The 26,283-nt window shown below is 44.3% G+C and overlaps 1 protein-coding gene across 1 annotated transcript; it reads right to left on the reverse strand.

Annotated features, from left to right (window-relative positions):
• Positions 1-239: 239 nt before the first annotated feature.
• dicer1 (dicer 1, ribonuclease type III) lies at positions 240-26,071 on the reverse strand. Its single transcript, XM_054613770.1, is given in 31 exon segments — positions 240-1,773; positions 2,709-2,784; positions 2,952-3,114; positions 4,804-5,072; positions 6,003-6,258; positions 6,421-7,068; positions 7,737-7,889; positions 9,511-10,100; positions 10,103-10,281; positions 10,551-10,726; positions 12,007-12,112; positions 12,486-12,668; positions 12,750-12,903; positions 13,016-13,229; positions 13,368-13,547; positions 14,672-14,811; positions 14,922-14,997; positions 15,100-15,232; positions 15,699-15,853; positions 15,970-16,212; positions 17,056-17,188; positions 17,391-17,863; positions 18,783-18,951; positions 19,133-19,293; positions 19,379-19,513; positions 20,283-20,413; positions 20,608-20,770; positions 20,933-21,135; positions 22,404-22,514; positions 22,696-22,741; positions 25,895-26,071. Coding segments are annotated over 28 exon segments (5,739 nt in total). The 5' UTR covers positions 21,047-21,135; positions 22,404-22,514; positions 22,696-22,741; positions 25,895-26,071; the 3' UTR covers positions 240-1,607.
• Between the last annotated feature and the right edge of the window lie 212 nt (positions 26,072-26,283).

Raw genomic sequence — 26,283 nt, forward strand, 5'->3', positions numbered from 1 at the left:
AGATTTCCCAAAAAAAAAAAAAAAAAAAAAAAAAAAAAAAAAAAAAAAGGTCAAATAAAGAGGTATTATAGTTACAGTGCAAAAAAGATGAGAAATTCAAGCTCAATACAAAAACATAGCACCAAACAATAAAGGAAAAAAATATATAAAGACAAGAAAATGCATGCAATTAACTGAGGTATTCAAGTGAAAAAAGGGATTATTGATGAGAAAGAAAAAAAAAAAAAAAAAAAAAAAGGACATTTAGCGAGAAGCAAAATTTGTGGAAAAAAAAGAAACCACAAAAAGGCTGGTATCCTTATCTGTAGGAGCTGACTTCAACCTCGCAGTTTCACATCGGTCATAGCTTTGGTAGGTATTGGATGTGAGGAACACTAGTGTGTTGAAATGAATTGGCCTTTTTCACAAAAAGAAGACTGTATTTGAGAAAGATTCTGAGCCTTAACACGAGTATCCAATGTAGAAAAGTCTGCAGCATATCGAACGTGTGTACGTCTTCCTCTTCTCGTATCAAAAGCGGATGATTGGCTCCGTGGAAAGACATCTGGGGCGCGAGAATGACCGACCCGAGTCCGTCCGGTATCAAAACGCCTTAAAACCAAACTAAGATAATGCCGCCGACGTCGAGTCTCGCTCTCACACACTCTAGTTATACCCATAGATTCAGAACATTTATAGAAATCGATCCAGTTGTCATGGTTTATACATAAACTACAAGAACATGCAACCTCGAGTGCGGTCAAAACTACTTTAAATTACAGTAACTGGGAATGTTGAAATTCCTCTCCGTTTTGCAGGATATGAGGGAGAGCCTCAGCATCGGAGGCCAAGAATATCATTCATGTATCTTATTCTTTTAATATATATATATTTATATACTTTGCTACGTATATGATTTTGGTGTCAACGTGACCACACAATTCTCAAAAGTAACAGACCCTAATGGAATAAGTGCAAAAATGATTAAGAATACCATTTCAAGACAGATTTCAGACAGAGTTGCCACCGGGTTTTTTTGCTCCAGTGGTATCCGTTAGCCACGTCTGCCGTTAGCGTTTTAGGAAAGCGCTTTCAGGCTGACTGGCACTAGTGCACAGGCTGAGGAGTTTAGCGTTTCTTGTTGTTTTTTTGTTTTTCTTCTTCTTCTTCCTACATACTTTGATTTACACCTTTTGATTGAACTATGTACAATCTAATACTACACAATAAGCGTAAGCCTCATCTCATTGACATAGATTTGAACAAAAATAATAATAACCGAAAACGGTGAGGAATAGACATTGCGACCTGACCTTCTTTTAAACACTTTGCTAAACGTTAATAAAGCACTCATGTGATTACACAAAGCGGAGAGGGAAAGCAAAGATTGTGTTTGCGCAAAAAAGAAAAAGAAAAACAACAATAAAAGGTAAAAGATCTGATGTGAAATCTGTTGAGAGATCAGTTCTGCTTCTTGTGTTTTTGCGTCTCCACACAGTGTTTCCCTGGCTGCCTGTTGTGCCGTTGCGGGGCTGAGGATGCAGGGCTGGCGTCGCGCTGTGTCGGGAGGCCGGTGTTGCTTCCCCCCTTCCGTTAGCGTCAGTAGCTTAGGTGCTAATGCTGAGAGCTCAGTTGTTTTGGACCTGAGGTTGATTGGCTTTGAGGCTGCGCAGAGCTCGTCGCGCCGCGGCCGACTTGGCGATCCGGTAGCTGCGGCCGACTCCTTTGAACTTTCCCTTACCGACGACCTCCACCGTCACCCGGACCTTCCCGTCATACGTCCTCTCTGCAGGGCTGCACGCGGAGGAGAGGGAACAGACGTCACAATGTGTTACCATGTATGCTCATTAAACAGGCTGAGAGGAGACAGACCTCTATTCTAATATCTCATGTTCCCAATATAATGCTGACTCAACACTTCCTCAACGGTCACCTGTTGTCTAGATCAATGACATCACTAGTTCTACTTTGTATGCTTTTATTCCTTTTATTGACAGTATGGCTGTCTGTTCGCTATATTTTATATAATTGTTTGTTTTATTATTTACAGACAGAAATGTTTCCATTTTCAAATGACAAAACTTTATTTTAATTCAGTCACTTTCATTTAGCACTTTTGAATTTTTTCAGTTCATTTAAGTTATTAAACACTGATGTTTCACATTCAAAATATTCCAGGGGTTCTAGAGCTGCATTTATTCCAAATGACATGTTTGTCAAAACGAACAGTCCATGCAGTAAAATATTTTAGTTTATGTTATTGTGAAAATCTGGAGGGAAATGTTGAGTCAGATGATTGAAATGACTGCAGTTTCTTTTGTTTGCTAATTATACTACTGATATTACAGTATTATGATTTAGTTTCATGTGACAGGCTGATTAACTAGCCAAAAAAAGCTTTTTTTGTTCCTCATACCATTTTGGTCATTTGATTCATACTGAGACATGATTATTAATAACAAATATATTTTGTTTAATAAAAAATAAAATATATATATATATTTATTTTTTTTTAGAACAAAATGGGTTTGTTGTAGTTTAACTTCAGAAAACGTTCTAACATTCAAACAGTACTGAAATTCATAAAACGTCATTAACCCCTAGTTAATCCCATTAACATGTGGCTATCCTTTTATCTGTGCACCGCTACAATGAACATCGTGACAGACATGACATCTTCCACACAGTAAATGGAATAGCAGAAGCAGCCATAGGTGCTGGTCTCCTACCTGAACTTGGCAGTTTCTGGTTCCATCTCCAGCAGCTCCCTCACAGGAGAGCGTGGCACATTGGCAGAGAATTTCTCTGGAAGTGTTGAGGGGATAAAAAGGAGTCATCATAACCATCCTCACACTGTCAGTTTCATGTCCACACTAACTGGAAAAAAAGCCTGAATATTTGCAATCACCCTCTCATGCATGAACTGCCCAACAATGATGACTGTAAATAAATGTGCCTTCAGTGCTCCTCACCTATGAGTGGCCTCATCATTGGATAATACACCTGCCACACGGTCTCCAGTGACATCCTGCTGTCCATGTAAATTGCTCCGGCTAGCGACTCAAAGATGTCCCCCATGGCCTTAGGGACCTCGATGTCCTCCTCCTTCTCCTCATCTTCTTCAGAGCGACGCAGCTGTTTACCAAAACACACAGAGCGGTTGGTTGATGCCATCATAACAAAAACACAACTAAATGTAAATGGTAGAACTCACTACAAAAAACATTTAAGTAAGTTTAAAGCTGTATTGTTTAGGAGCTTTACAAAAGGACTTTTTGAATTAGAACGATGGAATCTCATCACATCTTTGGATGCCTGAAACTATCCTGCAGCCAAAGTTTCTTGACTCGGGGGCGTGGTCATTCGGAGCGTACTGACTGTTTGGCTAAAGCCCCGACATGCTGAATGGGAGGAGAGTGTGGTTGTGACCGTAGTCCACCTAGTATCCAGAAACAAAAAGTAAAGACCCGCTGAAGACGACATGGTGGACTCAGGAGGCACGGCCCTGCAATTTGAAAACCTGTTTGGGTTCTGACATCCGGACTGGGAAAATACAACTACTAAATGGGAAGCTAACAAATAAGTTATTGTACAGTAGCAGTCAAAAGTTTGGACACACCTTCTCCTTCAACTACTTTGAAGAATCTAAAATATAAAACATATTCTGGTTTGTTGAGCATTTGTTTGTTTACCACATAATTCCATATGTGTTCCTTCATAGTTTGGATGTCTTCAATATTAATCTACAATGTAGAAAAAATATAAAAATAAAAATAAAGAACCATTGAATGAGAAGGTGTGTCCAAACTTTTGACTGGTTTCTTAATAGATAGCAAAGCTCCGTACACTAAACATTCAGGGAGCTCCTTCTCAAGCCAAGCCCGAACCAAACATCACTTTCTCTGGTTAAAATCACAAATGTCTCTGGCAGCAGAACATAGCAGTCATTTATTCAAATGAGGTAACTTCACAAAAAGCCAAAAACTGTTGTGTTGACAGGTTTGTGCACTCTGTCAAGTGTTTGTTATACACTTCATGACGTGGTAGCTTCCCCTTATACATCATCATTATCATGGCTAAAAATCATCTGGGGTTGCAAAATTCCAGGAATATTGAAGGTAAAATCTTTCCATGGGAAGTTCTTGGGAATTAACAGTTAAATGAAAATATAATGATTATATACACTCAGGCTGATGTCAAACCTTTCAGGTTACAATTTAATTAAATGGGCATACTGTTAACATACCATAATATAGTCGGGCTTTTTATCTTTGTTCTCCTGCAAACAAGTTCGCTATTGTAATGTACGATTTGTATCGTCTTTAAGCAAAAGCAATCCGTTAAGTTGCTCTTCAAACCATCCATTGAGTACTGAGCCTACATGCTACGTTAGCAGCTTCATCATGTGGTCATGAGTAGTGAGCAGAATAGTGAACAGTGAGCGCTAGCACACTGTATTTCTGAAGCACAGTTCTTTATTTGTTTCAGCTGGATGTTTCATTGTGTATGAGCCTGCTGTCCCGAGGCAGAGGAGTACCTCTCCACTAGAATGAGAGGAGATCTGGTGCCAAGATAACCATTTCCAGGCATAATGAGATCCAACTGCATGTTCTCCTCACCGCTGAAATTGTTGGCATATGAAACAGATCCATAGAATCTGACAGCCTTGTTATTTAAGGCAGATCTTGTTGAATACTGACTATTATTTAAGGGGGCTAAAAAAAATAAAAATACTACTACAGCAAAGATTATGTTTCTTCCTGCAGGGCTGTGTTGTTGGGTACCGATGCTAGCTGCTTTCTTTTGGTTGGAAACGGGACTCACCTCAGAGTCCATGCCTTGCATCTCGTTCTTCTCTAGCTGGAACTGCACGAAGTCGTCGATGACGTGGAAAAGCTCCGGCGAGATGGCTTTAAAGTACTTGTGGTAGTCGTACTTGACGGCCAGAGAGGCAAAGATGGTGTTGTTGACGAGGGCCGAGCGCAGGTCGGTCAGCACGCCGGGGGAGTGCTGCCGCGGGTCTTCATAAAGGTGCTTTGTTATGAGGTAGTCTAGAATTGCATCGCCAAGGAACTCCAGCCGCTGGTAACAATCTGAAAAGGAACAAAGTTCACGGTCATACATGTGGGGAAGGGACAGTTTCATTTTGGCTGCACTTCAACACTCACCAACCATCAGACAGACAGGTGGAGACTAGCTGGAGAACACAGTGGACACTTTACCCTCTGGAGTTTGTGGAGACCAAACCAGAGCTTAAAGGAGAGTGAATATTGGACTTACATTCAACTATATACACAATACCATGTTTGTCTTTCCTTTCTTAGTTCCAAGTAAGTTCTAGCTAATTTCAAACAAGTGATTCACTAAATTGGGTTGAAAAATAAAATATATGAAAAATATATTAAAAAAATTATGAATATAACAAAAGTGTAAAAGAGTTTTGTTGATGCATCAATAGTTAAAGTCACGACAGCATCAAAAGCTGGAACATAACTTTGAAAAACCAACATTTCAGGAGGCTTAATAAACCGAACCTTCATAAATGGAGGCCTGACTTTGGTTTATTCATATCTGTATAAATGGATGAATGCTCATCTAACAAATATCATTTTTTATTTTAGTAATTTGATGTTGTGTTATTTTGATAATTGTATTTGACTAAATCACCAGTTTAGACATTATTTAACAGATTGTAATTTGGGTCTCAGGTCAGAAGACAGGATATTTTTTGGTTGAAATGCTGTTTTACATCCTGACAGCAATAAATTATTTAAATGCTCTGACAATAAATATAAAATAAATTCTGGTATCTGTTGCTGTGGCAGGACTTTAATAAGATTACCTTCGGGCAGAAAGAAGCTACCTGTTCGCTCATCACTGGAGTCACAAGATTCACGTCTCAATGCCTCGACCTCCATTACCAGCAACAGTTTTCATAATTTATCAAAGAATAAATACTTCTAATTCCCAAACACAATACTCTGCACTGCACAGTTATCAGACACTGTGAGGTGAAGTCTGACCTGTGATGGTGTTGTAATGATAGGAAGCGTGGGTGAAGGCCTGCAGCAGGTAAGCCTTGTTCTGAAAGGTGTAGTTGATCTTTCTTTCGAAGTTCTCGAAGCCGGAGATGAGGTGGTTGAGTGTACGCTCTGCGTCCGGATGGTTCAGCAGGCAGCGGGGCGGGATCTTCAGCCAGCCGTAGCACAGGTCGATGGCGGTGATCTGGCAGCTCTGCACCAGTGCTCCGGTCAGGGTCCCTCTCTCCAACGGCAACACCTGATGTCATGAAAAAACAACTCTTCATACCTGTGGGACAGCTGTGAGACTTCCTACACAAAGATGTCAAGTCATGTTGCCGCAGGGGTTTCCTACAATGGTCATATACAATGCCTGCGCTCTCACGAACTAGCATTGCTGAATCATGAAGTGCATGCTTACCTTGAGGCCCAGCGAGCAGAGGAACATCTGGGCTGCTCTCTCTCCACAGCTGGTCAAGTAGCAGCCCAGCAGAGCCTCCACGCAGTCAGCGATGCTCTTGTCGGCGATGCACTGCTCCGTGTGCAGGTCGTAGGAGATCGACTGCTTGCCGAGCTCCGCGCCGCAGTTCTCCTCAGACGGGTTCCAAAAGCCCACAACGAAGTCGTCCTCCTCCCCGGCCTTACTGGGGTCCAGGTAGCACATGGCGTCCCACGAGCTGTAGTCGAACTCCTCGGCGGTGGGCACGGTGGGAGCCGGCTCCGAGGGGCAGTGGGCTGCGGTGGGGTGGTGGGGCTTCTTGGGGGCCTTCCACTCGTACGGTGTCTCGGCAGAAGCGGAGGAGGAGCCCGGGGCCGGGGCCGGGGCGAGGGGGGGAGGGAAGCCGCTCAGTGAGATCTTCTTACCAAACGCGCCGGATCCCAGCAGCATGTTGTCGATGAACTTAATGTGCTCCTTGTAGTACTCCAGGTCGTCCTCCATGTTGACTTCGTCCTTTGGCTCTTCCTTCAGCATCAGCTCGCCATCCTCGTCCACCTCCTCGACTTCCTCCTCCTCCTCCTCTTCAAAGTCATTTTCGGGCTGCCCGTTGGCCAGAAGCTCCTCTGTGGCCTGGATGATGGATGCAAACAAACGTTAAAACGTTCATCCCTGCCCTTCATAAGGGTGCCGGTCACTGTGCAAAACACAGTTGACTGACACGTCAGACTCCCTCAAAGCCTCGGCTGCAAAAAAAATGTGTCCCTTGTAATTGTCACCAACTGTCTTTTGAAACTATCTAATGCCCAGCAGTTTTCATTATTTAAACTGCAAAACATTCATTCACAAATATCAATAGTGAGGGTGATGGACAATTTTCTACCGTGAATGACACAGAAGACGTTTGAAATATGTACGGAATGAACAGTTATGTATGGAATGAAACAAAGTGGTTGTCACTGTCCACTCATATTCATTGCCATTAATCTCATTAGTATATTACTGTATGAAATAATTGTTAAATATGTGCAAGATGGGCATATAATTAGTTTTAATGGACGGCGGAATATTATAATCATTGTTACATGTTTTTTTTTTTTTTTACATTCATTATATGATATTAGTAGAGTGGAGACACAAACATGATGTGTTGCCTGACAAGGTGAAAGCCTGCCCTCCAGTGGGATGACGACATCATAACACTGACAACATCCATGATAGAAGTGTCACACGGCTAATTCTTAATTCCTCCCTATGCAGCGCATCATAAGGCAGAGAAGAAGAAGAAAAAGTCCACTGACCTCCTCCGAGTCCAGTTTGTCTGTGCTGCTCTTGTCCTGGTTGACCACGTATCCAGGAGGCAGCCAGTTCACGGGGGGGTCGAAGATGGACACCACCATCCTGCTGGGGAGTCCCTTCTTCTTCCCCAGACGGTACAGGTTACAGTTGCTCACCTGGAGGAGGGGAGAGGAGGATGAGAGGAGAACTGAACACCCTGACGGTAACGTATTCTGAGAGGTTAGCTTCAATACGCAAGTATCTATAGTACTATTAGTGTGCTTTCACCTGTAAATGGTAAATGGACTTGTACTCATTCACCCATTCACACACTGATGGCAGGGCTACAATGCAAGGTGCCACCTGCACATCAGGACTATCATACATTCACACCCATCCACACACCGATGGCACTGTCCTCGGGAGCTATTTGGGGTTAAGTGTCTTGCCCAAGGACGCATCGACTACGACTAGCAGAGCCGTAGCGCTGATCCTCTGATTGAAGCACGACCTGCTCTACCTCTGAGCCACAGTGGCCCCTACTGTAGTTGGGCTCATTCGGTCCTGACCAATATAAAGAACTAAACAGTTACATTTTACTCTGCTTACAAACCACGAGCACTAAACATAAAGGCATACAGACTGACAGATAACTCGTTGAATGGACAGTTTTGGTGATTTTCCAAATTTCTTTCCTAATTAGACATGTTATAAATAATGACTAACACGTAGAGACCGCCTGTATAAAAGCTCCTCTGCATGCCCACGTGCATGAAGCGTCTTATACAGTAATGATCCGGTGCTTATTACTGTGGGATCACTGTCACACATGTGGTTGGTTCATTTGCTTTCAAACCACAATCAAAACACACCATAGTCCACTTGGAAGCAGACCACCACCCACCTTTTCAACCGATCTTGGTTCAGTTGTTTAGCCCGCAGCGAGTCTCTATCTAGAGCTTTCACACAAGCCCAAACGGATGCTACTAACCAGGCAGACCTGAGTTTGTTTTAACCAAACCAAACAGGTTAGGTGTGAAAGCATCCTTAGTGTGTGCAAATGGTTACAACAGCATATCCCTCACTGAATAACCCGTCTGAGTGTTTGTGGGTCTGTGCTGCACCATTCAGTACCACAGCGATGCAGGTGAAAGTAGGCGTCTCTTCTTTTTACGGATTCCAAAGTTTGCTAGTAATTCCTAGAAAAGAACAGATGTACCTTTCATTTCTGAAGAAGGTTCCTGTAAAGGATATTTGTATTCAATAACGGGGACAACATTCATTGGTATTTTCCCAAATCAACTTATTCCAATAAATTATAGTCAGAGTGGCAAGAAATGTCCTTCAGGGTGTAGATGGAAATGACAAGCAAGCATACAACCAAACAAGAGAGAAAGAGAACACTTTTGTTAATACATAAGTCAGTTTTTCTGGAGCTTTTAGCCATAGCTTGAGGACTTCATGAGTGGAAGGAGTTTGCTTCATTGACAGGGTTTCAGTGTTATCATGTGAGCTAAGAATGAAATCTCCATGACAGATGAGCAAACTCCACCCACTGATGGCCACAAAATGAGGGTGAAAGCTCCTGAAAAACAAAGTGTGGATGTAAGAAATAGCTCTGTGTGCATGTTTTCTACAGCTGGTGCAATCAGCTGCCGCAACAACTCTGAGAGCCAAAAACATCCTTTTATTTCTGCAGCATGCTCAGAAGACAATAAAATGCCTTAGAACCGTCAATTCGGACCACACTTGATTTGATTCTCCATCGTCCTTATAATAAGTCATGGACTGACTCACCTTCTTGCTGCGCATGTAGCTAAGCCGTCCCTCGTGAGCGTCGGGGTAGGTGCAGAACAGGTACGTGGTGATGGCGTGCTTGAGGAAAGAGTCTCCGAGCATCTCCAGCCGTTCCAGGTTGAAGCCGTCGCTGGCGTTGGATAGGGTCAAGGCCTGCAGGATGAGGCCCGGGTTGGGCCCCAGGCTTTTGGGAGAGTCTCCCGTCTGGGCTCCGTGCTGGGGGACATCGGCCGGATCAGGAGAAGGTGCTGTGGGGGCGTCGGGACCCGTGGCTGCCCGGCTGCAGACTGAGGTAGCTTTATATGCTTGTTGCAAGGTCCTCCCCGGTGTACATTCATCACTAGGCTGCGGAGGACTGGAGCTGGGCTTCTTCGAGCTGTGAGAGGGCTGCACGGAAACTGAGGTAGTGGTTTGTATTGATTCAGGACTCTGCAGCCCAGTGGAGCTGGGCTGGGAGCGTTGGCAATTGTCAGGCTGGAGAAGGTGCTCGTTGTGGTGGCCGTCGTCATCACAGTCGGTGACTAGTGCAGTGCCGTTGGTTAGGTTCTTCGTGCGTGCAGCTTCTCCGGGATCGGGGGCCGCGAGGGGCCCCTGCTCGGGCTCGGAAGAGTGGTGACTACTGGGGTGTGTCGGGGGTCGGGGTCGGGCTCAGGGCTCTCAGTCTCTTGGTGCGTGCACTGACCCTCGTCGTCCTCACTGCCGGAGTCAGTACAGGAGATGAACGTTTTGCTGTCGATGGATCTCTTCCAGCCAAAGTCCAGGTTTGGGTACCTGCAACACACACACACCATCTATACATTAGGATGCTGGGGAACTGTTTTGGGTTAGTTTACACACAAATGATCAACGCAATAAAAATCAGCAATCGTGTCTCTTTTTGGTAGAGGTTAAGGCTGATCTGTCTGGATGTTCCTGCCTGCTGTAAAGATTTAACACTCCGTTTGATGCTCATAAAGTGGCACAGCCCTGATTCAGCAAATGGAATAACTGAAAGTATCATTAGGAACTCATGTGTTGTGTTAGTGTGTGTTAACAGGGACCTGAAGTCAGGGGGCAGGGTCCGGGCTCCCACTCCGGCTTCACTGGCAGTCTGGGCTCGGAGCTCCTCCGCAGTCAGGAGGCAGTGGAGGCGGTAGAGGATGCTGGGAAGACACACTGCTTTCCTCCACAGGGAGGCGGGGATGGGGTGGATGGCACACAGCTCTGGAACCAGTATCTGACAAGCACAGAACAATAGTTTAGAGCGGGACTGTTGCAGGACAGGATGTATGGGAGGTAGTGTGGCTGAAACTCATATCTGTAGGCGGTCACACTCGCACATACACTTTTTCCACCAAAATTAGAGCGGAACTGTGTGGCTTTTAATGTGGGGAATAATCCACTAAATTCAAACTCTGTAACGACTAATTTGGTACAATGTCTGAGTGCTGCTCTGGACAGAGACGGACAGAATTGGGATGACAAAGAAAGAGTGAAAACTAGAATCATCTCCTCGCTGTCATTCGCCTCCATCAACCAGTCAGCTAGCAGTTTACGCCCATGTCCGTCTAAAATGTGGAAACCTCATTATTTTACCTCGTAAGACATTTGTGTTAAATTGAAAAATAATTGAGCTTTTGATCACCAAATTCTACTCAGTTGACACTTGAGTCCAGATGGACGTTTGTGCCGGTATTTGAAGAATTTCCCTCCAGGTGTTCCTGAGATATCGCGTTCACGAGAATTAACCAGACAGACAGATGGACACATTAAAAAGACAGAATGCCTCTACGCCGGCGACAAGCATTATGAATGATGAAAAAAAAATAATGAGAAAATGCATTACATTTTTTTAAATAAAGAAACAATAGTATGAAAGCCCTGCATCTCTGGAAAAATCACACGATACAGACAGCGACACACTGTACGGATCATATACTGGAGCTGTGGTGGTGAGGTGCCCGAACAGAGCTTAGGAAAGACCACTGGTGCCTGTCCTGCTAACCTCGGGATACACAGGAACACCTGTTACCATGGTAACTGAACAAATCAAAGATGGCCACAGCTGCCTCAGAGTACTTAGGAGACGTGAAAATCAAGAATGCATAATGACAGGCAGACTGATGTGTCTTTGGTGTTGCAGACTAAAACTATTGCACATTTTCATCCAGATATTAATATCAAATTTAAATCCCAATGATCACTTAACATGGTCTAACCGAGCACTGCGTTAAATATGGAGGTTGAATGGTTTGTGTTGATTCAGGTGTTGGTGAGAGGATGAACATTTAGACCAGGAAGATTTAACTAACAGATCCATGAATATAAAGGTTTATCAGACATCAAAACGCTGCACAGCACTTTATTACACCTTAAAACAAACCAAAAAAATGTATATCCCTTCTCTACAATTACAGTGCACACGCAGTGCATTATTGGACTCACTGAAATGAATTAGGGGGCTGTGTTTACAGCACAGTGCTGGCATCAGTGAGACCACCACAGAGGCACCGTTACCTGTTTGTTCTGCAGACTCTCCCACTTGGCCTTCCTCTTCTCTGCACTGCTGAGTGGCAGAGCTTTGCCCTTTTGGTTCAGGTGCCGAGGGGTTAACAGGTTCAGTCTGAGAGCACAAAAATACAAGCGCTTCAGTTTTAGGCCTGTCTGAACACAATGCATGTACAAAGTGATGTCATTACACTTTGGGCTTTTGCTAATCATATAAGAGAAGACTCAAAGTATTCTGAAAACCTCATAACATTGTCATTGTCTCCTCAATTTCAAAGCTACATTGAAAAAGTTAAATGCATCAAACCTGTTGAACTTTGTTTATCTATACTCTACATTTGGCTCTCAATTTAGTGCTATTTAAAAACATTTGTGCTCTAGTAAACAATTTAATCATAAACACATAGGTTGTATAGATGTGCATGGTGAAACATGATGAACAGCGGTTTACAGCTAGAAGTAAGTGTCATGATCCTGGTGCTGCTGACCTGGAGGAGGTGTGGTCTACGTCCAGAAGAGGCTGGTTCAGGTTGGACAGGTCCAGGTTGTACTTGGTTTTGTAGTACTCTGCAAAAGTCTCGTACTCTGGCGAGGGAAACTTACTGAGCGGTGTCAGGTCTGTGTACACGTCGGCGACATAGAAGCGGTGGGGCTGGTCAAAGTTACGATACCTGGGGGGGGTTACAGTCATTATGTAGCTCAAACCAGCGTTCCTCAAATGTCAGGAGCATTTATACAAGTAACCATGGTACCTTGGAATGATGACAGCATCCTGGTAGTCCTCTAGCTTGAAGGTGAAGGGGTTCTGCTTGGTGTACTGAGTGGTAGGAATGCCGGTGCGAGCCTCAGACTTCTCAATGTCCTCCATGAACTTAAAGTCCATATCTAGAGTGTGGGAGTCCCCAACTGAAAGGGCCAAAGAAGCAGCAGAAAGAGAGGGGACACTGATAAGCATCTCCACACAACACAACAGGACTAAACCCTCCACACAGCTGGTACAGCGAGCGATTCTACTCACCGACATTCAGAGGTAGAACGCAGTAGGCCGAGTCGGCCAGCGTGGGCTTGAACTCCAGCGCAGGCTTCTCCAGGCGGAGGATGTGGGAGAAGATGTACTGGTGCAGGCGGGTGATGAGGTCGAGCTGGGCGGTAGTGAGCGCGAAGCCAGACTTCTGCAGCTCAATGGAGATGGTCACCTCGCCCGAGCGGGTGTACACCGGGAAATGGGGGATCTGGACAGAAGGAAAGCATCAATCCTTAACCGATGATGAGCGGACGACACTGGGGAATCGATAAGTGAATAAAGGAGCACAGCTCCTAGAGGTGAAAATGTTATTCTGGTGTGAAAGGTTTTAACCGGGTTGGCGTACTCGAGGTATGGGTTTGGCGGTCAGGATGCCGAAGCACCTGGTAGTGTCCTCCGGTGGGTAGAGCTTCCTCCTGCGGAAGTTGAGTTCATCAGGGAGAGGGGTGGTGAGGACCATCCCGATCACATATAGGTAGTAAGTCTGCTCTGGTACAGCGTAACTGTCCCGCAGACACTCTGGTATCTGGAGAGACAAAGAAAAAAGAAAAAAGTGCTTATTGTTCATTGACATTAATATAATTATTGTGCATGAGATAAACGAGTATGGGGTTGGCTCGTCTCTATGAGGTGACTCGGAAGCCCTCAGCGAGACATTTCTCCATTCTGAATGAAGGGCGTAGCGCTGCATCACGTTTTCCAGGGTAAATAAAAGCAATCATTTTTATGTTATATTCGACAGTATTGTTGTTTGTATTGTTATTTAATAAGAAGCATTTTCTAAAAGGTTTGTTGTGTTTGCAATCCATAGGGGTTAAAAAAAAATACATACAAAAGTAAATATCCAGATACCAAAATTGAAAACAGAATATCTACCAAACGAAAGAATTACCAAATAGTTTAATATTCGGGGTCAGAAGTAAGCATACAAAGTGATGAGTTACTGATGTACAAATGTCTTGGGGTGAAGTATTCCATTAATCATTTTTTTGTATGTACCAAACAATAAAGGCAAACTCCTTGTTAGTGAAATCTAACTAGCAATACACATATTATGATTCTGAACACTGTGATGCATTTTGATCACCTTGCAATTATAAAAAAAACTATCGCAATTCTCTCTGTTTTAATAAGTATATCAGCACTAACAGTTAGCATTCTTTACACAACAACATGCCACATGTATGATCAGCATCTAAAAGGTCGGTCTCACAATCACACGTGTTCAGGCTTTGTCCCATGAAAAGAACCATAGACATAAATGTAATGTATATTGGATTTGCTGGATTAGGGCGGCTGTGGTGTAGTGGAGAGCAAGGTAATTCACCAATCAGAGGGTCGGTGGTTCGATACCCGGCTTCGGCAGTCGATGTGTCCTTGGGCAAGACACTTAACCCCAAGTTGCTCCCGAAGGCTTGCCATCGGTGTGGACTGGATGATGAATGTTAGTTAGAGTCTGATGGTGGCACCTTGCATGGTAGCCTGTCATCAGTGTGTGAATGGGTGAATGATATGTAATATACTACTGATTGTAAGTCGCTTTGGATAAAAGCGTCTGCTAAATGACTGTAATGTAATGTAATGCTTTGAGGTGCTCATTGTCAGCGTCCAGTCAAGGAACTGGAGCTGGAATGGACGAGACGTTCTTACGGCTTTAGGGTAGCACTGCCTCCTCTTGGTGGAGCCGGGCCGGCCTGGTACGCTGGTCTCCTCCTCATCATGGAGGTCCAGCTCCTCCTCATACTTCACCGTCTCCTTACCCACCGGCATCAGGTGATCATCCAGCTCACCTGGGAGGAGGAATAACAAACTAAACTGGATGCAGGAGAAAGTCCTATGGAGACTGACGGGGAATACTTTTACTTTTGATACATCTGACAAATATTAATGGTGGTTTTACCTATTTTGTGGAGTTTTTCGCAACATAGTAGTGCGACTGCTTTCTCTGCCAGTCTGCCACAGTTCATTACAGGACCCTGTAAAGACAGTGACACGTTAACAAGTGTCTGTAAAAAGTGCACCGTTTACGGGTGTGACCATTACTGAAATGCTTAAAACTAGAAGAAGTTCTTCCTCACCTTAAGAGGAACCCGCAGAGGGGAGTTGATGGGCAGGTAGAGTGTGGACTGGAAGCGTCCGTCCTGCCTCTCAGCAGTCTTACACTTGGGTGCTAAGTGGGTGAATGGGTCACTGGGCAGCCGGGCACAGTACCTGAGCACCGGTAAAGAAGACATTTAAAACACCCGAAGACGCATCATGGTATTTGGTATATCTAGTCTTTGGGCCTCTCAAAGAGCTTTACAATTGGGGTTAAGTGTCTTGCCCAAGGACACAGCAACATGGGCTAGTGGAGGCGGGGATCGAACCGCCGATCCTCTGATTGAAGGACGACCCCGCTCTACCTCTGAGCCACAGTAAAATTAATTATTACAAATACTACCGTCTACAAACGGTTTGAATAATTACTCAAACTCAATAATAAACAACATATTTCCAAACACCAATCTGACTTTAAAATGATGTTGCACCACCTTAGTGTTCAGATTAGTTTAACCAACCTAATGTCATTTTAGAGAAAATCTGGAAATACCTCCATATGTCTATATTTTGGCATGGCCTAGAATGATCATTTATAGGCCATAAAGCCGTGCCGTACACTGCAGAAACATCCTTCTACCTGTTAATGTGTCCGATGGCTGTGTTGATGGTGACCCGCGGACCTCCATCCTCAGACTGGAGCACGTAGGGTGGGAGGATGTTGTCGTCGTCCAGCACCTGCTCCACTTCAAACTCACTCACCTCCACTGACTTGGAGCACTTGTTCCTTAAGATCTGCTCACAGGTCAAATGAGATCACCATCACACCATTATAGCTTCTAAATACCTCCTGACATCATTGAAACAATCTACCAGTGACTCAACCAAACGAGGCGAGGAGAAAAGGTCACCTTCTCTATGGCCTTGTATGTGGTGAGATCGTCTTCGAAGGTTCTGGTCCTCTCACTGTCCGCTAGCATGATGTAGTTGGAGACCGGTGCTCGGGCTCGGCCTTTGGACTGGACGTAGGACCTGTACTCTGTGGGCAGGTCGAACCGCACCACCAGGTTACACTTTGGGATATCCACGCCTTCCTCCACGATGCTGGTGGCGATCAGCAGGTTGGTTTCATGAGCGCGGAATTTGCGGAGAACCTGGAAAAGTACAAAATGTTAATACTGCTTTGAAAATGAAAGCTTTGTAGCTCCAGATAATATAACAACTCAACATTTTAGTTTGTTTATTTTCAAAAAACAAATCTTCCTGCAGTTATCTTGTCAATATCAAAATGTGACAGGGTCTGAATGGAGCAGGTCATTCCAAAATTCTCAAGTAAGTATGAAACACATCCAGGCCTACAACCATGTGCATGCCCATGACTCATTTCAGTTCAATACACCAAACTCTTAAAGCTGATCAGTATGGCTGACAAATACAATGCTGATGTTTGTGGATCTTCTACACCACGAGTGACGGAGGCTATTTTTTTAATCTATAATCTAGTCTATACTAGGGCTGACACATTCTGTTGGTGATATACTCTCATATTGTCATTGGTCGGACAAGATCCTGTTACTTTAGTAGGAAGGAAAGCACTTCCTAATAATTTATGTCGGGTGCAGGAGGAACATGTGTGTGTAAGAGAAAGAAAGAGAGAGACAGAGTTCATGTCTTAAATTAATATGTTTGGTCTAATACATGTAAAAATACATTTTGTTTGAAATCTACTGCCAGTGTTACAAATCGCTCTGTTTTAAGAAATCATATGATAATGGGTCTGATGTTTTCATTAAAGTATTATATAATTATTTTTAAAATGATTAAATATGTTGTGAAAAGCTACCAGGTAGATCTGTGCCTTACAGAGCATACTCACACACCGCCCAACAAGGGTGGGCAGTGTGTGAGACCCTCCACATAATCTGTGTGTATATCAAAACATTACGTGAGCCAGCTTGTGACGTGGACATTCTTGTGAGCGATTCCCGCCTGTTTACCTCCTCTTGTTTCCTGAACTCCACCTCCATCTGCTTGTTCCGCGGCTGGTTCTTGCCGATGCTGTGTCCGGTGATGAAGTTGCTGCTGATGTAGGCCAGCTCCGGGTCCTGCTTCCCCGCCTCTTTGATCAGACTGAGGAGGAAACGCAGATGCCGTGCGTCACTGATACTGACATTTTAAAACTTCTCTTAGCTTCAGTGGCCGGGATATAAAACTGTGTATTCACCAGGGTCAAGGTTCTGGTTAACAAGATGTTTACTTCACATTTAAAAGGTCAGCAACAGCCACATATGAAAGAATAATACACATCACAAAGAGGAGGACGGAGCCCTACCGATTGAGGACGACAGCTGTGTACCGCCTCTCCACAAAGATGATCCCACACAGGATGTTGGTGAACGGTGAGGGAAAGTTGGCCTCGGGCCTCTCTTTGACCTCCACCTCCTCATCCTCGTCTTCGTCCTCAGAGTCGCTCCACGACACGTAGTTGTCCTGGTTGCGGTTGTTGTACCACTCCACGCTTTCAAACTGCTGCCGCTCGAAGGGCTTGTACTCGTGCAGGATCTCGAGCAGCCGGAGGACCTTGGGGGTGACAAACTTGAGGTCCAGCGAGGCCGGCGAGAAGTGCTCTTCGCAGAGGGCGTGCACTTTGCGCAGGATGGTGTCGGTGAAGAGCAGAAACTTGCGGCTGAGCTCCTCCTGCTCGTGTTTGATGTACTTCTGGAGCTCCCGCACCATGATGCCAGCCGCCTTATCTGCACACCAGGGGCCCAGGACCTGCAGCACGGCCTGGCAGTCCCCCAGGACCTGGACAGAGCAGAGACAGTTTGAACAACAATTGGATTCGTTTTGTTTTTTCTCTCACTTACAGCCTCATTTTTTTTATGAACTCATGAACCGTAACTGCACATCGACCGGAGGAGACTAGGTCTAAATTTAGCATCTGGGCCATCGTCCTTGTCGCCAAATTGTCAGTGCTCCAGGGGCAGCGGTTTCCCGTGGCCCAGGGATTATAGCCCCTTTTCAGGAACTCTCCCCAGGGACTAGGAACATTTTTAAGGAGCTCATTGCGTTTCCATCGCCAGGACCAGGGTCTAAATTTCCCTTAAAAAGGCCCGGTCAGGGGTAGTACTTTCTGAGAGTACAGGAACTTTCAGGAGGGGTTTGCAGGGATGATTTTTTTTTTTTCAACTGGAGACAGACAAGTTTTATTTCCTCCCTCTGCATTTCATTTGTTACAGCGTGCATCAGTAAATACTATGAAGCATTAAATCTTCTCGCAGTGACACAAAAAACAAGATTTAGTTAAATAACTTACATGGTGATAGTCCGGGTTATTCCTAAGAGGAAGGCATTGAACATTTCAGCACACCACTGAAGGATGGCTTCATGTATTTAATTCAGGAGTTTAAAATGAGTTTGTTTTCAACATGTTACAGTATCAATTGAGCCTTTACAGTAACGTGCAGTGGACCTATGGTCATAGTCAGGAACATATTGAGCAGAAATCTAGAACAAACTGTTTAAATCCCCTGAATGAATCATTTGTTTGTATTCAGTTTGTGTGCAGTAAACAAGAACTTCCCACACAAAGAATATTCATGTTTGTATATCATAGTACACACACACACACATTTATTTTTTTTAAACAAAAAAAAAAAAGAGGTGAAAATCATCAAATAACAAAACAAATACAAAAAACTAAATGATTCTTTGTAGCTCTGACCTGTTTGGAGATGAACGTGGGATCGCGGTCCTCTCTGGCAACACCTATGTTGCAGTCATTCAGGAAGTGGAGAGCTTCATCCAGCTCTGCCTGCAGGCAGGAAGAGAGGCCGCTCTTATCCACGTAGGGGCCACAGTCCAGCACCACTTCTCTAGGCTGAGAGGCATATCTGGAATATAAAACAGCAAACTGACTTAAGCTTACACTTTAGAGTTACTGCCACTGGCATGCTGGTCTACTGCTGTCATTGATTCTCATTCATCAAATGATTTTTCTCTGTTTGAACAAAGTGATCAGTGGGATCCCATGTTGCAGTGTTTGGTTGTAACTAACACAAGTCCTAGTTTTACCTGTCCAGGACCACAAGGTCAGTGGCAGTTTCAGCATTGCTCTTCAGGATTCTCTCCAGATTCTGGATCTTGTGCTCCAGTTCTGACGGGTCACACTTTCCATTCAGGATGGAGGCTGTGAGACCCAGGACACGAGGACTGCCCGAGCAGCCCTCAAACAGCTGGACAGAGGGAGAGGAGAGAAGGTCATTTACAAAGAAAAAGACTTTAAGACTTTCAAATGTTACTTTGCGACCGCTATCTCACCTTCATTATCTCACAGTAAGGGTGGTCCGTGATGGCCAGGTGGCAGTCATCAAACACCACCAGGTTGATTTTAGACAAAGGTAAGATTTTATTCCTCAGAACGTGCAGGAATATGTGGCAAGTCATGACCAGCACCTGTAGAAGAGACAGTTGAGAAAGACGTATTATTGTCAGCAGTGAAAAGAAAGACTACAAGTAGTTGTTCTGTAGTCTTTCTGTGTGAGGATTGCCTCTTCTGCTGTGCAGCACTCTGTGTTAGTGAACGAGGATCACAACACATACTTTTTTCTATCAGAGTAAAAGCATTGCATCAAAGATGTTGATCATGTGACATTAAAAAAAAAAATCATTTCAACTGCTCTGAAGTCAGAGAAAACCATCAAACGTTCTAAATTTAATTTCTTTACTTTGTTATGGTCATCTATAGTGATCATTTGTATTAATACACACAAATTAAAATAATTGGCAGTTTTAATGATGTCATGTAATCTGCTTAGAGCTAGTGTTAGGAAGTTAAACAGCTCATAATTTCCTCTCTAATATCTATTTTTAATTAATGGGAAAGAATCTCTGATTAGAGCTTGAACACATCATAATGTAAGTCAATGGAACCACTGTACATCAGCTGTTAGCTACGTTGCTAGCTCTGCTCCTCCCCATTTAAACACGGATCTGCGGTTCACCACGTTTCATTATCAGCGATCAGTGACTAGAAAGCATCAACGCCGATCTTGTGGTCAAATATTTTAACCGAATGTTGGCAGAAGATCGGCAGTAAAACTTTATTTCACAATATGAGTAAGTAAGACAGTCAGTAAGACAGTCAGTAAAGGCAGTGAGCACGTAGCTAGTGTTAACTTATGAAAACAAAGACTGTAGAAGGCAAAGAGAACGATCAGCCCACCTGATTCTCTATTATCTCTTGACTCCACCGTTGGTCAGTCCATGACGAGGTCTCCTCCACATTGGTGTACTCTCCCACTTGGAGGTCAGAGTGAGTCCTGACTGCAGCTGCTTGCTGAACTACAGAATGAACTGGACAATGCAGACCAGAGAAACATTAGTCATTTAAATCCAATTAAATGTAAATGACTAGATGCATTTGAATTTAAAACCAACAATGAGACTTGAGTATGAACAAGGCTGGTTTTTTTAAATGTATTTCATGGTTTACAAAAGTGACACAAAAACATCTGTGGCACATGAAAAGCAAGATAAACTGCCGGTACCTGTGTTCACCAGAAAGACAGTCCTCTTCGCATTTTCATGGTAATGTCCTCGGATTTGGTGGGAGAGCTCCTTTGTTAGAAGTACTGCAATAAAGGTCTTCCCTGAGCCAGTATTCAAGCAGACGATAGTATTATGTTCAAGAGCTGCTTCAAGAAGTTCTACCTGTGGAGGAAGGTACAGGTTGACAGACGGTGAGCTGATGGAGGAGAGTGAATACAATACAAAAGAACAGCAATGGCTGCCTTTGATACACCTTAGCCTGTATGTGTTTACAATCCGTCAAGCAGCTAGTGAACACATCCATGTTGATGGCCACCTCCGTACCTGATATTTCCTAGGTGTATAGATGTTATCGTGGATGGCCTCCTGCTGCCATGGCAGACCAAAGAAAGGCCCCATGGGTGACGTGGCAGGGGTGACAAGCTGCAGGCCTGCCATGCTTCAAAGAGGTGGAGGTGAGGGGGGGCTGGTCTCCTCCAGTGGTCCAATTTATCTCATTTCATCATCCTCTTCGGTTCAGAAGTTCACTGGCAGGGTAGATGAGAAGACTGTGTTAACGTACTGTAGATCAGACATTCTCGCCTACTGCTGGGCCTCAGAGTGCCATCTATTGGGCCGCGGAGGGGCTGCCAACGGCTTGTTTAGAGCTAAAGAACAGCTTGTTTAGAGCCTCTTCAGAGCTTGAGAACAGCTTGTTTGGATCTTGTTTAGGACTGTACAATGCGAGGACAACGTGTTTAGAGCTTTAGAACAGGTCTGTTCTTTAGGAAATGTAAACAGCTTGTTTAGAGCTAAAGAACTGCATGATGAGAGCCTCTTTAGAGCTTGAGAACAGTGCATTTAGAGTGTATTAGAGCTTTAGAAGAACACTTTTTTTGGAGTTTACTTAGTGCTTGTTTAGAATGTGACAACAGCTCGTTTAGACAGAATGTTTAGAACCTCTTTAGAAGCTCTTGATTGGAAGACAACAACACGCTCTACCTCCGAGCCACAGCCATCCTGAAACTATTTTAGAGCTTGTTCAGAATGTGACAACAGTTTGTTTAGAGCTGAAGAAAAGATTGGTCAGAGCTTGTTTAGAACATGTTAACAGTTTTAAGATTATCTTTAGAGCTAGAGAACAGGTTATTAGGAGCTTACTTGGAGCTTGACCAGAATGTGACAACAGCTTGTTTAGAGCCTCTTCAGAGCTCGAGAACAGCTTGTTTGGAGCTTGATTAGAGATTGTGATCAGGTTTTTGGACTTGGTAAAGGGAATGTATTTGTATAGTGTCTTTCTAGTCTGAAAAATGAGACCAGCTTGTTTAACATTTGAAACATTTGAAATTAGAGGTCCTTTACAATGTGAGGGCAGATGGTTTGGAGCTTAAAACAATTGGTTTGGAGCGTCTTTAAACAATGACAACAGCTTGTGTGGTGCTTGTTTAGAAAATGGAGAACAGCTGGTAGGAGCAACTTTAGTCCTGGACAACAGTAAGTTTAGAGTTTAAGAGCATCAACCCGAGCTGGACCCGCTCATATGAGTCAGCAGTCACACTGTGGCAGTGTAGTTCATACACTTACCTGATAAACCAGATCACATCTACACTTATGTCAATACCATGAAGCAGGATCTTTAATCTGTTTGTCTAAAGCTTAAGAATAGCTTGTTAAGAGCTAAAGGGGGACATCTTGTCTGGCACATGACAACAGCTTGTTTAGAGAACAGCTTGAGACTAAAAGTGCGAAAATGGAAGATTATGTGGTGACGATGTTATAATGCTAGTAGAATTAAGGTCTTAGGAAATATACTTACAGGTAATAACTGAGACTTTCTCGATAAGCAGACAACACTTAATCTGGGCTTCATGATAAAATATCTCTCAATCAACTCCTGATGCTCCCCCACATTTAGTTGGAAACAGACCTGAGAAACCAGAAACAGAAAACATTGATATACTAATGCATTAAACACCAGAACCTTCCTTTCTCCATTAATATAAAATGTAGAGGAATCATTCAGGTTAGCTTGGCTCCCTCAGAGACGGCATCTGTTACCCATGTGCTGATACTGTGACAGCACTGTTACACTCAGAGGAACGTCTCACCTCTACACAAAGGGGAAGTGTGGGGATTGTGACGGGGTCCTCGGCTCTGCAAAGACAAAAGCAGAGAGCCAAATGAGAATATGGTATGGTACTGCTGGGTGCCAGATGCTGATGAAGGTACATTGAGCAGAGGGGAAAAGGATCTTTCAATCGACTAAGACGAGCCTTTCAACACATTTTTGACACGTCCCATAATCGCCACCGCAGCACACGACTCTACTGCGAGTACTACTAAGCCCCGCAGCTGTAACCAATCCCAGCAGTCAGCTTGGTGCAGCAAACACAAGTCTTCATAGTAAGAGCGGCTCACATTTGCTGGTGATTAAGAACAGAACTCTACCTGGCTTCATTCGAGCAGTTAATCAAATCTAACCGGCGATTTGTTGGTCTGCGCCAAGGACGGAGTGCAACAGCTCTGAAGTGAGTTCTCTGACAAAGAGGTGAATCCAACCGGAACAGAACCACACTACTGATTCAAACACTGGCACAATCTCAAATGTGCAAGCTGTCAACACTCGGGTAAGGAATTCAGAATAGAAGGCTCAAGCTCAGTATGGTTTAACCGAACTGTGGACCTCAATGTGGCCTGAGTTGTGAAGGCGTCCAGCTCCAACACTGTGGCAACGGCTGCATTTTCTACACTATTACTGTCCAATTGTTAAACATCTACTGCAGTGTTATAAATACAGTTTGTATATTTCATTGGTACACAGTTCTGTTTGAGTGTGTCACTTTGGTAGTTTGTTATTTGGTGATCAGTTTGCAAGCACTTTAATAATAAGTTGGGTTAAAACAATTGACTCAGTAGGACAGAACCATGAAGATAAAAAGAGGTGTATTCATGAATTTGGACTAGATCGTGGTCAGCCATTAAACTGCAAAGGAATGGAAACTTGAAAGTTGATTGTGTTTCAGTTGTCAAAGATAACGCAAGTAATATAACTTAGATATAACCTGTTTTTAAATGGTGCGTTTTAAAATAATATCTTTGACACCAGAAAGATGAGTCACTTGATTTTGTTGTTGCTGCCACCAAAAGTGAGCCGCTGGGTGACACATAATATGACTATCATCTATCATCTCTGACCAATGATGCACCACTAACGACTAGCCAGCAGCTACACTGTGAGCACACGCAGCAGGCAGGTATCATCCCAGCTTGATGTGTGGCACCACCAAGACACACCGCGGTCCTATTTCATTAGGTGTTCCTTTGAACACATTTGCCCCAGACAGCCACATCCCCTCCACTGTACTAATTATTCTGAAGAATCCTGTTGGCAATCTTATAACGTTCAACAGCTTAAACGACACTACTGCTGTTGGTTTAGTAGGTGAAGCATTTTGCTGGATTTTCATCCTGGAAAAAAAAAAGAAAACTTTCCTCTGTTGCCCTGAAGAGAACAAAACCATAGCTTCTGTTGTGCCATTCTTCTGAGAGGTACTGTGTCTGTTATTATTGCCATGTTGCTTCACTAGCACATACTACTCCTCACTGGCATTTGACAATTCTTACGAGGGTTGTGACTCGATTCCCGATTCATTTCACGGGGGTGCTAATTGCAGGATCTCCTCTAGTTCTCACAAATGAACGTAGCATTTCATTTTCAATTAATGAAAGTGACATTTTGCGACTCCTGTCATGCGGACACGCAGTCACGTATTATATAATCAAAACAGCAAGAAAAAGAAAAGTAAACATTGTTTTACTAATGTTATTTTTCATAAAGCTAATCGTACCACTGATAGCACCACTGTTTTTTTGTGGTGCTGCTTTTTTTTTTTTACCCTTTCACAATAGAATTGTCAAACAATTCCTACGGACATATGCCACTGCCCATATTAGTTACTTTTGTTCCACCTTTTTTTTATTCTTCAACTGGTAGCTTATGCTATTAAGTTATAGTGGATGAATAGTGATGAACGCTATACTTTTGTGGGATGTAACCTGGTTGGGGACCAAGTGTACACACATCCAGACAAAAACACTGAACTGTAGGGTAGAAAGATGAAACGGCTTATTTCTCTTTTGATGAGGGTAACTTTAACCTGTAAAGATCTTCCTAATAAAGGATTATCTTATCTTATCTCTCTCTTGGCCTATCAAACCTGGTAGGGCCAAAGCTACAAAATAACCCTGTATGGTGAGCATTTGGAAAAACAAGTAAGATATTGTTTTGATGTGCCATATGTCCATTGAGCCAGTGACGTACCACTAAGAATCAAGACTCACACCACCTGTAAATGATGGATGGAGGTGTCTGTCAGTGGAGCACCAGGGGTTCACTGTTTCACCTGAGAAAACAAATTAAAAAGTCACTCATAACACAATCATCAGAGGCACGTGTCATGAAGAGGCAGCCTGTCAGTGCCATGATATACTGTAGTCAGTCGTCCAAAGCAGACACACTAGAATGATGAAATAAAGACTTCTAGACACAATGATCACACTGAACACCATCGACCAGGAGGTGTTGGGCTCGAGTCCCCTCGCTCCTAACGTCCTGAATGCCTCGTGCACACCTGTGGGCTCGCTCTCGCTCTCACGCGCCAACACGTCTCACGCTGCGGTCCAGACCACGCTAGCCAACACTGCTAAGCTAGCAGCTAACCAAGCGTCCCCACGGCACAGCCCGGCTACGTTAGCAGAACCAGAACACGCACACTCCTACATGTAACGAGCCGTGACACCACAGTGACACTCCTGAGACACCGCAGAGCCGCGTGCCCGTTGTTAGCATCGCTAGCTTACAGCAGCTAATAGCTACGACATGTTAGCCCGTTTACGGTCCGTTAGCCGAGCCGTTACCATGCCGTAAAGAGGGACTGTCGCCAGACTGATGCCTCCGACGGTCTGCTGTCCTCTAACGTGGCGGTGCCCAACACATGCGTGTATTACTGTAATAAACACACACACACACACACACACACACACACACAGGCAGCTTAGCCTAGCATGCTAGCTAGCTAATGGTAAAGCAGGCAGTGACCAGGGGCGTGCGTGTGCGTGTGTGCGCGTGCCTGGCCCGGCTGCGTGCCTCACAGAGGTGTCTCCACGTACAGAGTGTAGCGACACCCCCGGGGCCACAGGGCCACAGTGACACCCCGCACAGGCTAACGGCTAGCCAGGCCGACACACGCGCGAGACGGCGTGGCGCGGTGCACGCAACGCACCGCGCGGCGGGGCGCGTGGCCTCACCGGACTGGGCCTCTCCGCGGGTCTTCGGGCTGAAGGTCCGTGGACTCTCTCGCTGGGTGTCCTCGCGGCCTCTCGTCTCGTGCTGCTCTGCTCGGGGCCGCTTCCTCTCACCGGCCTCTCTGCGCCACAACACCGTGACCCGCTACGTCACCACACGTACGAGAGGCTGCCCGACTCTCACCGGCCCGGCAGAGGAGAGACCCGTGTACTGACTGTTCATGTTACTGACTGTCTGTGATGTTACTGACTGTTTATTATGTTACTGACTGTTTATTATGTTACTGACTGTGTTCATGTTACTGACTGTGTTTATGTTACTGACTGTGTTTATGTTACTGACTGTTCATGTTACTGACTGTTTATTATGTTATCATGTTACTGACTGTGTT

This window comes from Anoplopoma fimbria, chromosome 15 (genome assembly GCF_027596085.1).
Source record: "Anoplopoma fimbria isolate UVic2021 breed Golden Eagle Sablefish chromosome 15, Afim_UVic_2022, whole genome shotgun sequence".
Taxonomy (NCBI): domain Eukaryota; kingdom Metazoa; phylum Chordata; class Actinopteri; order Perciformes; family Anoplopomatidae; genus Anoplopoma; species Anoplopoma fimbria.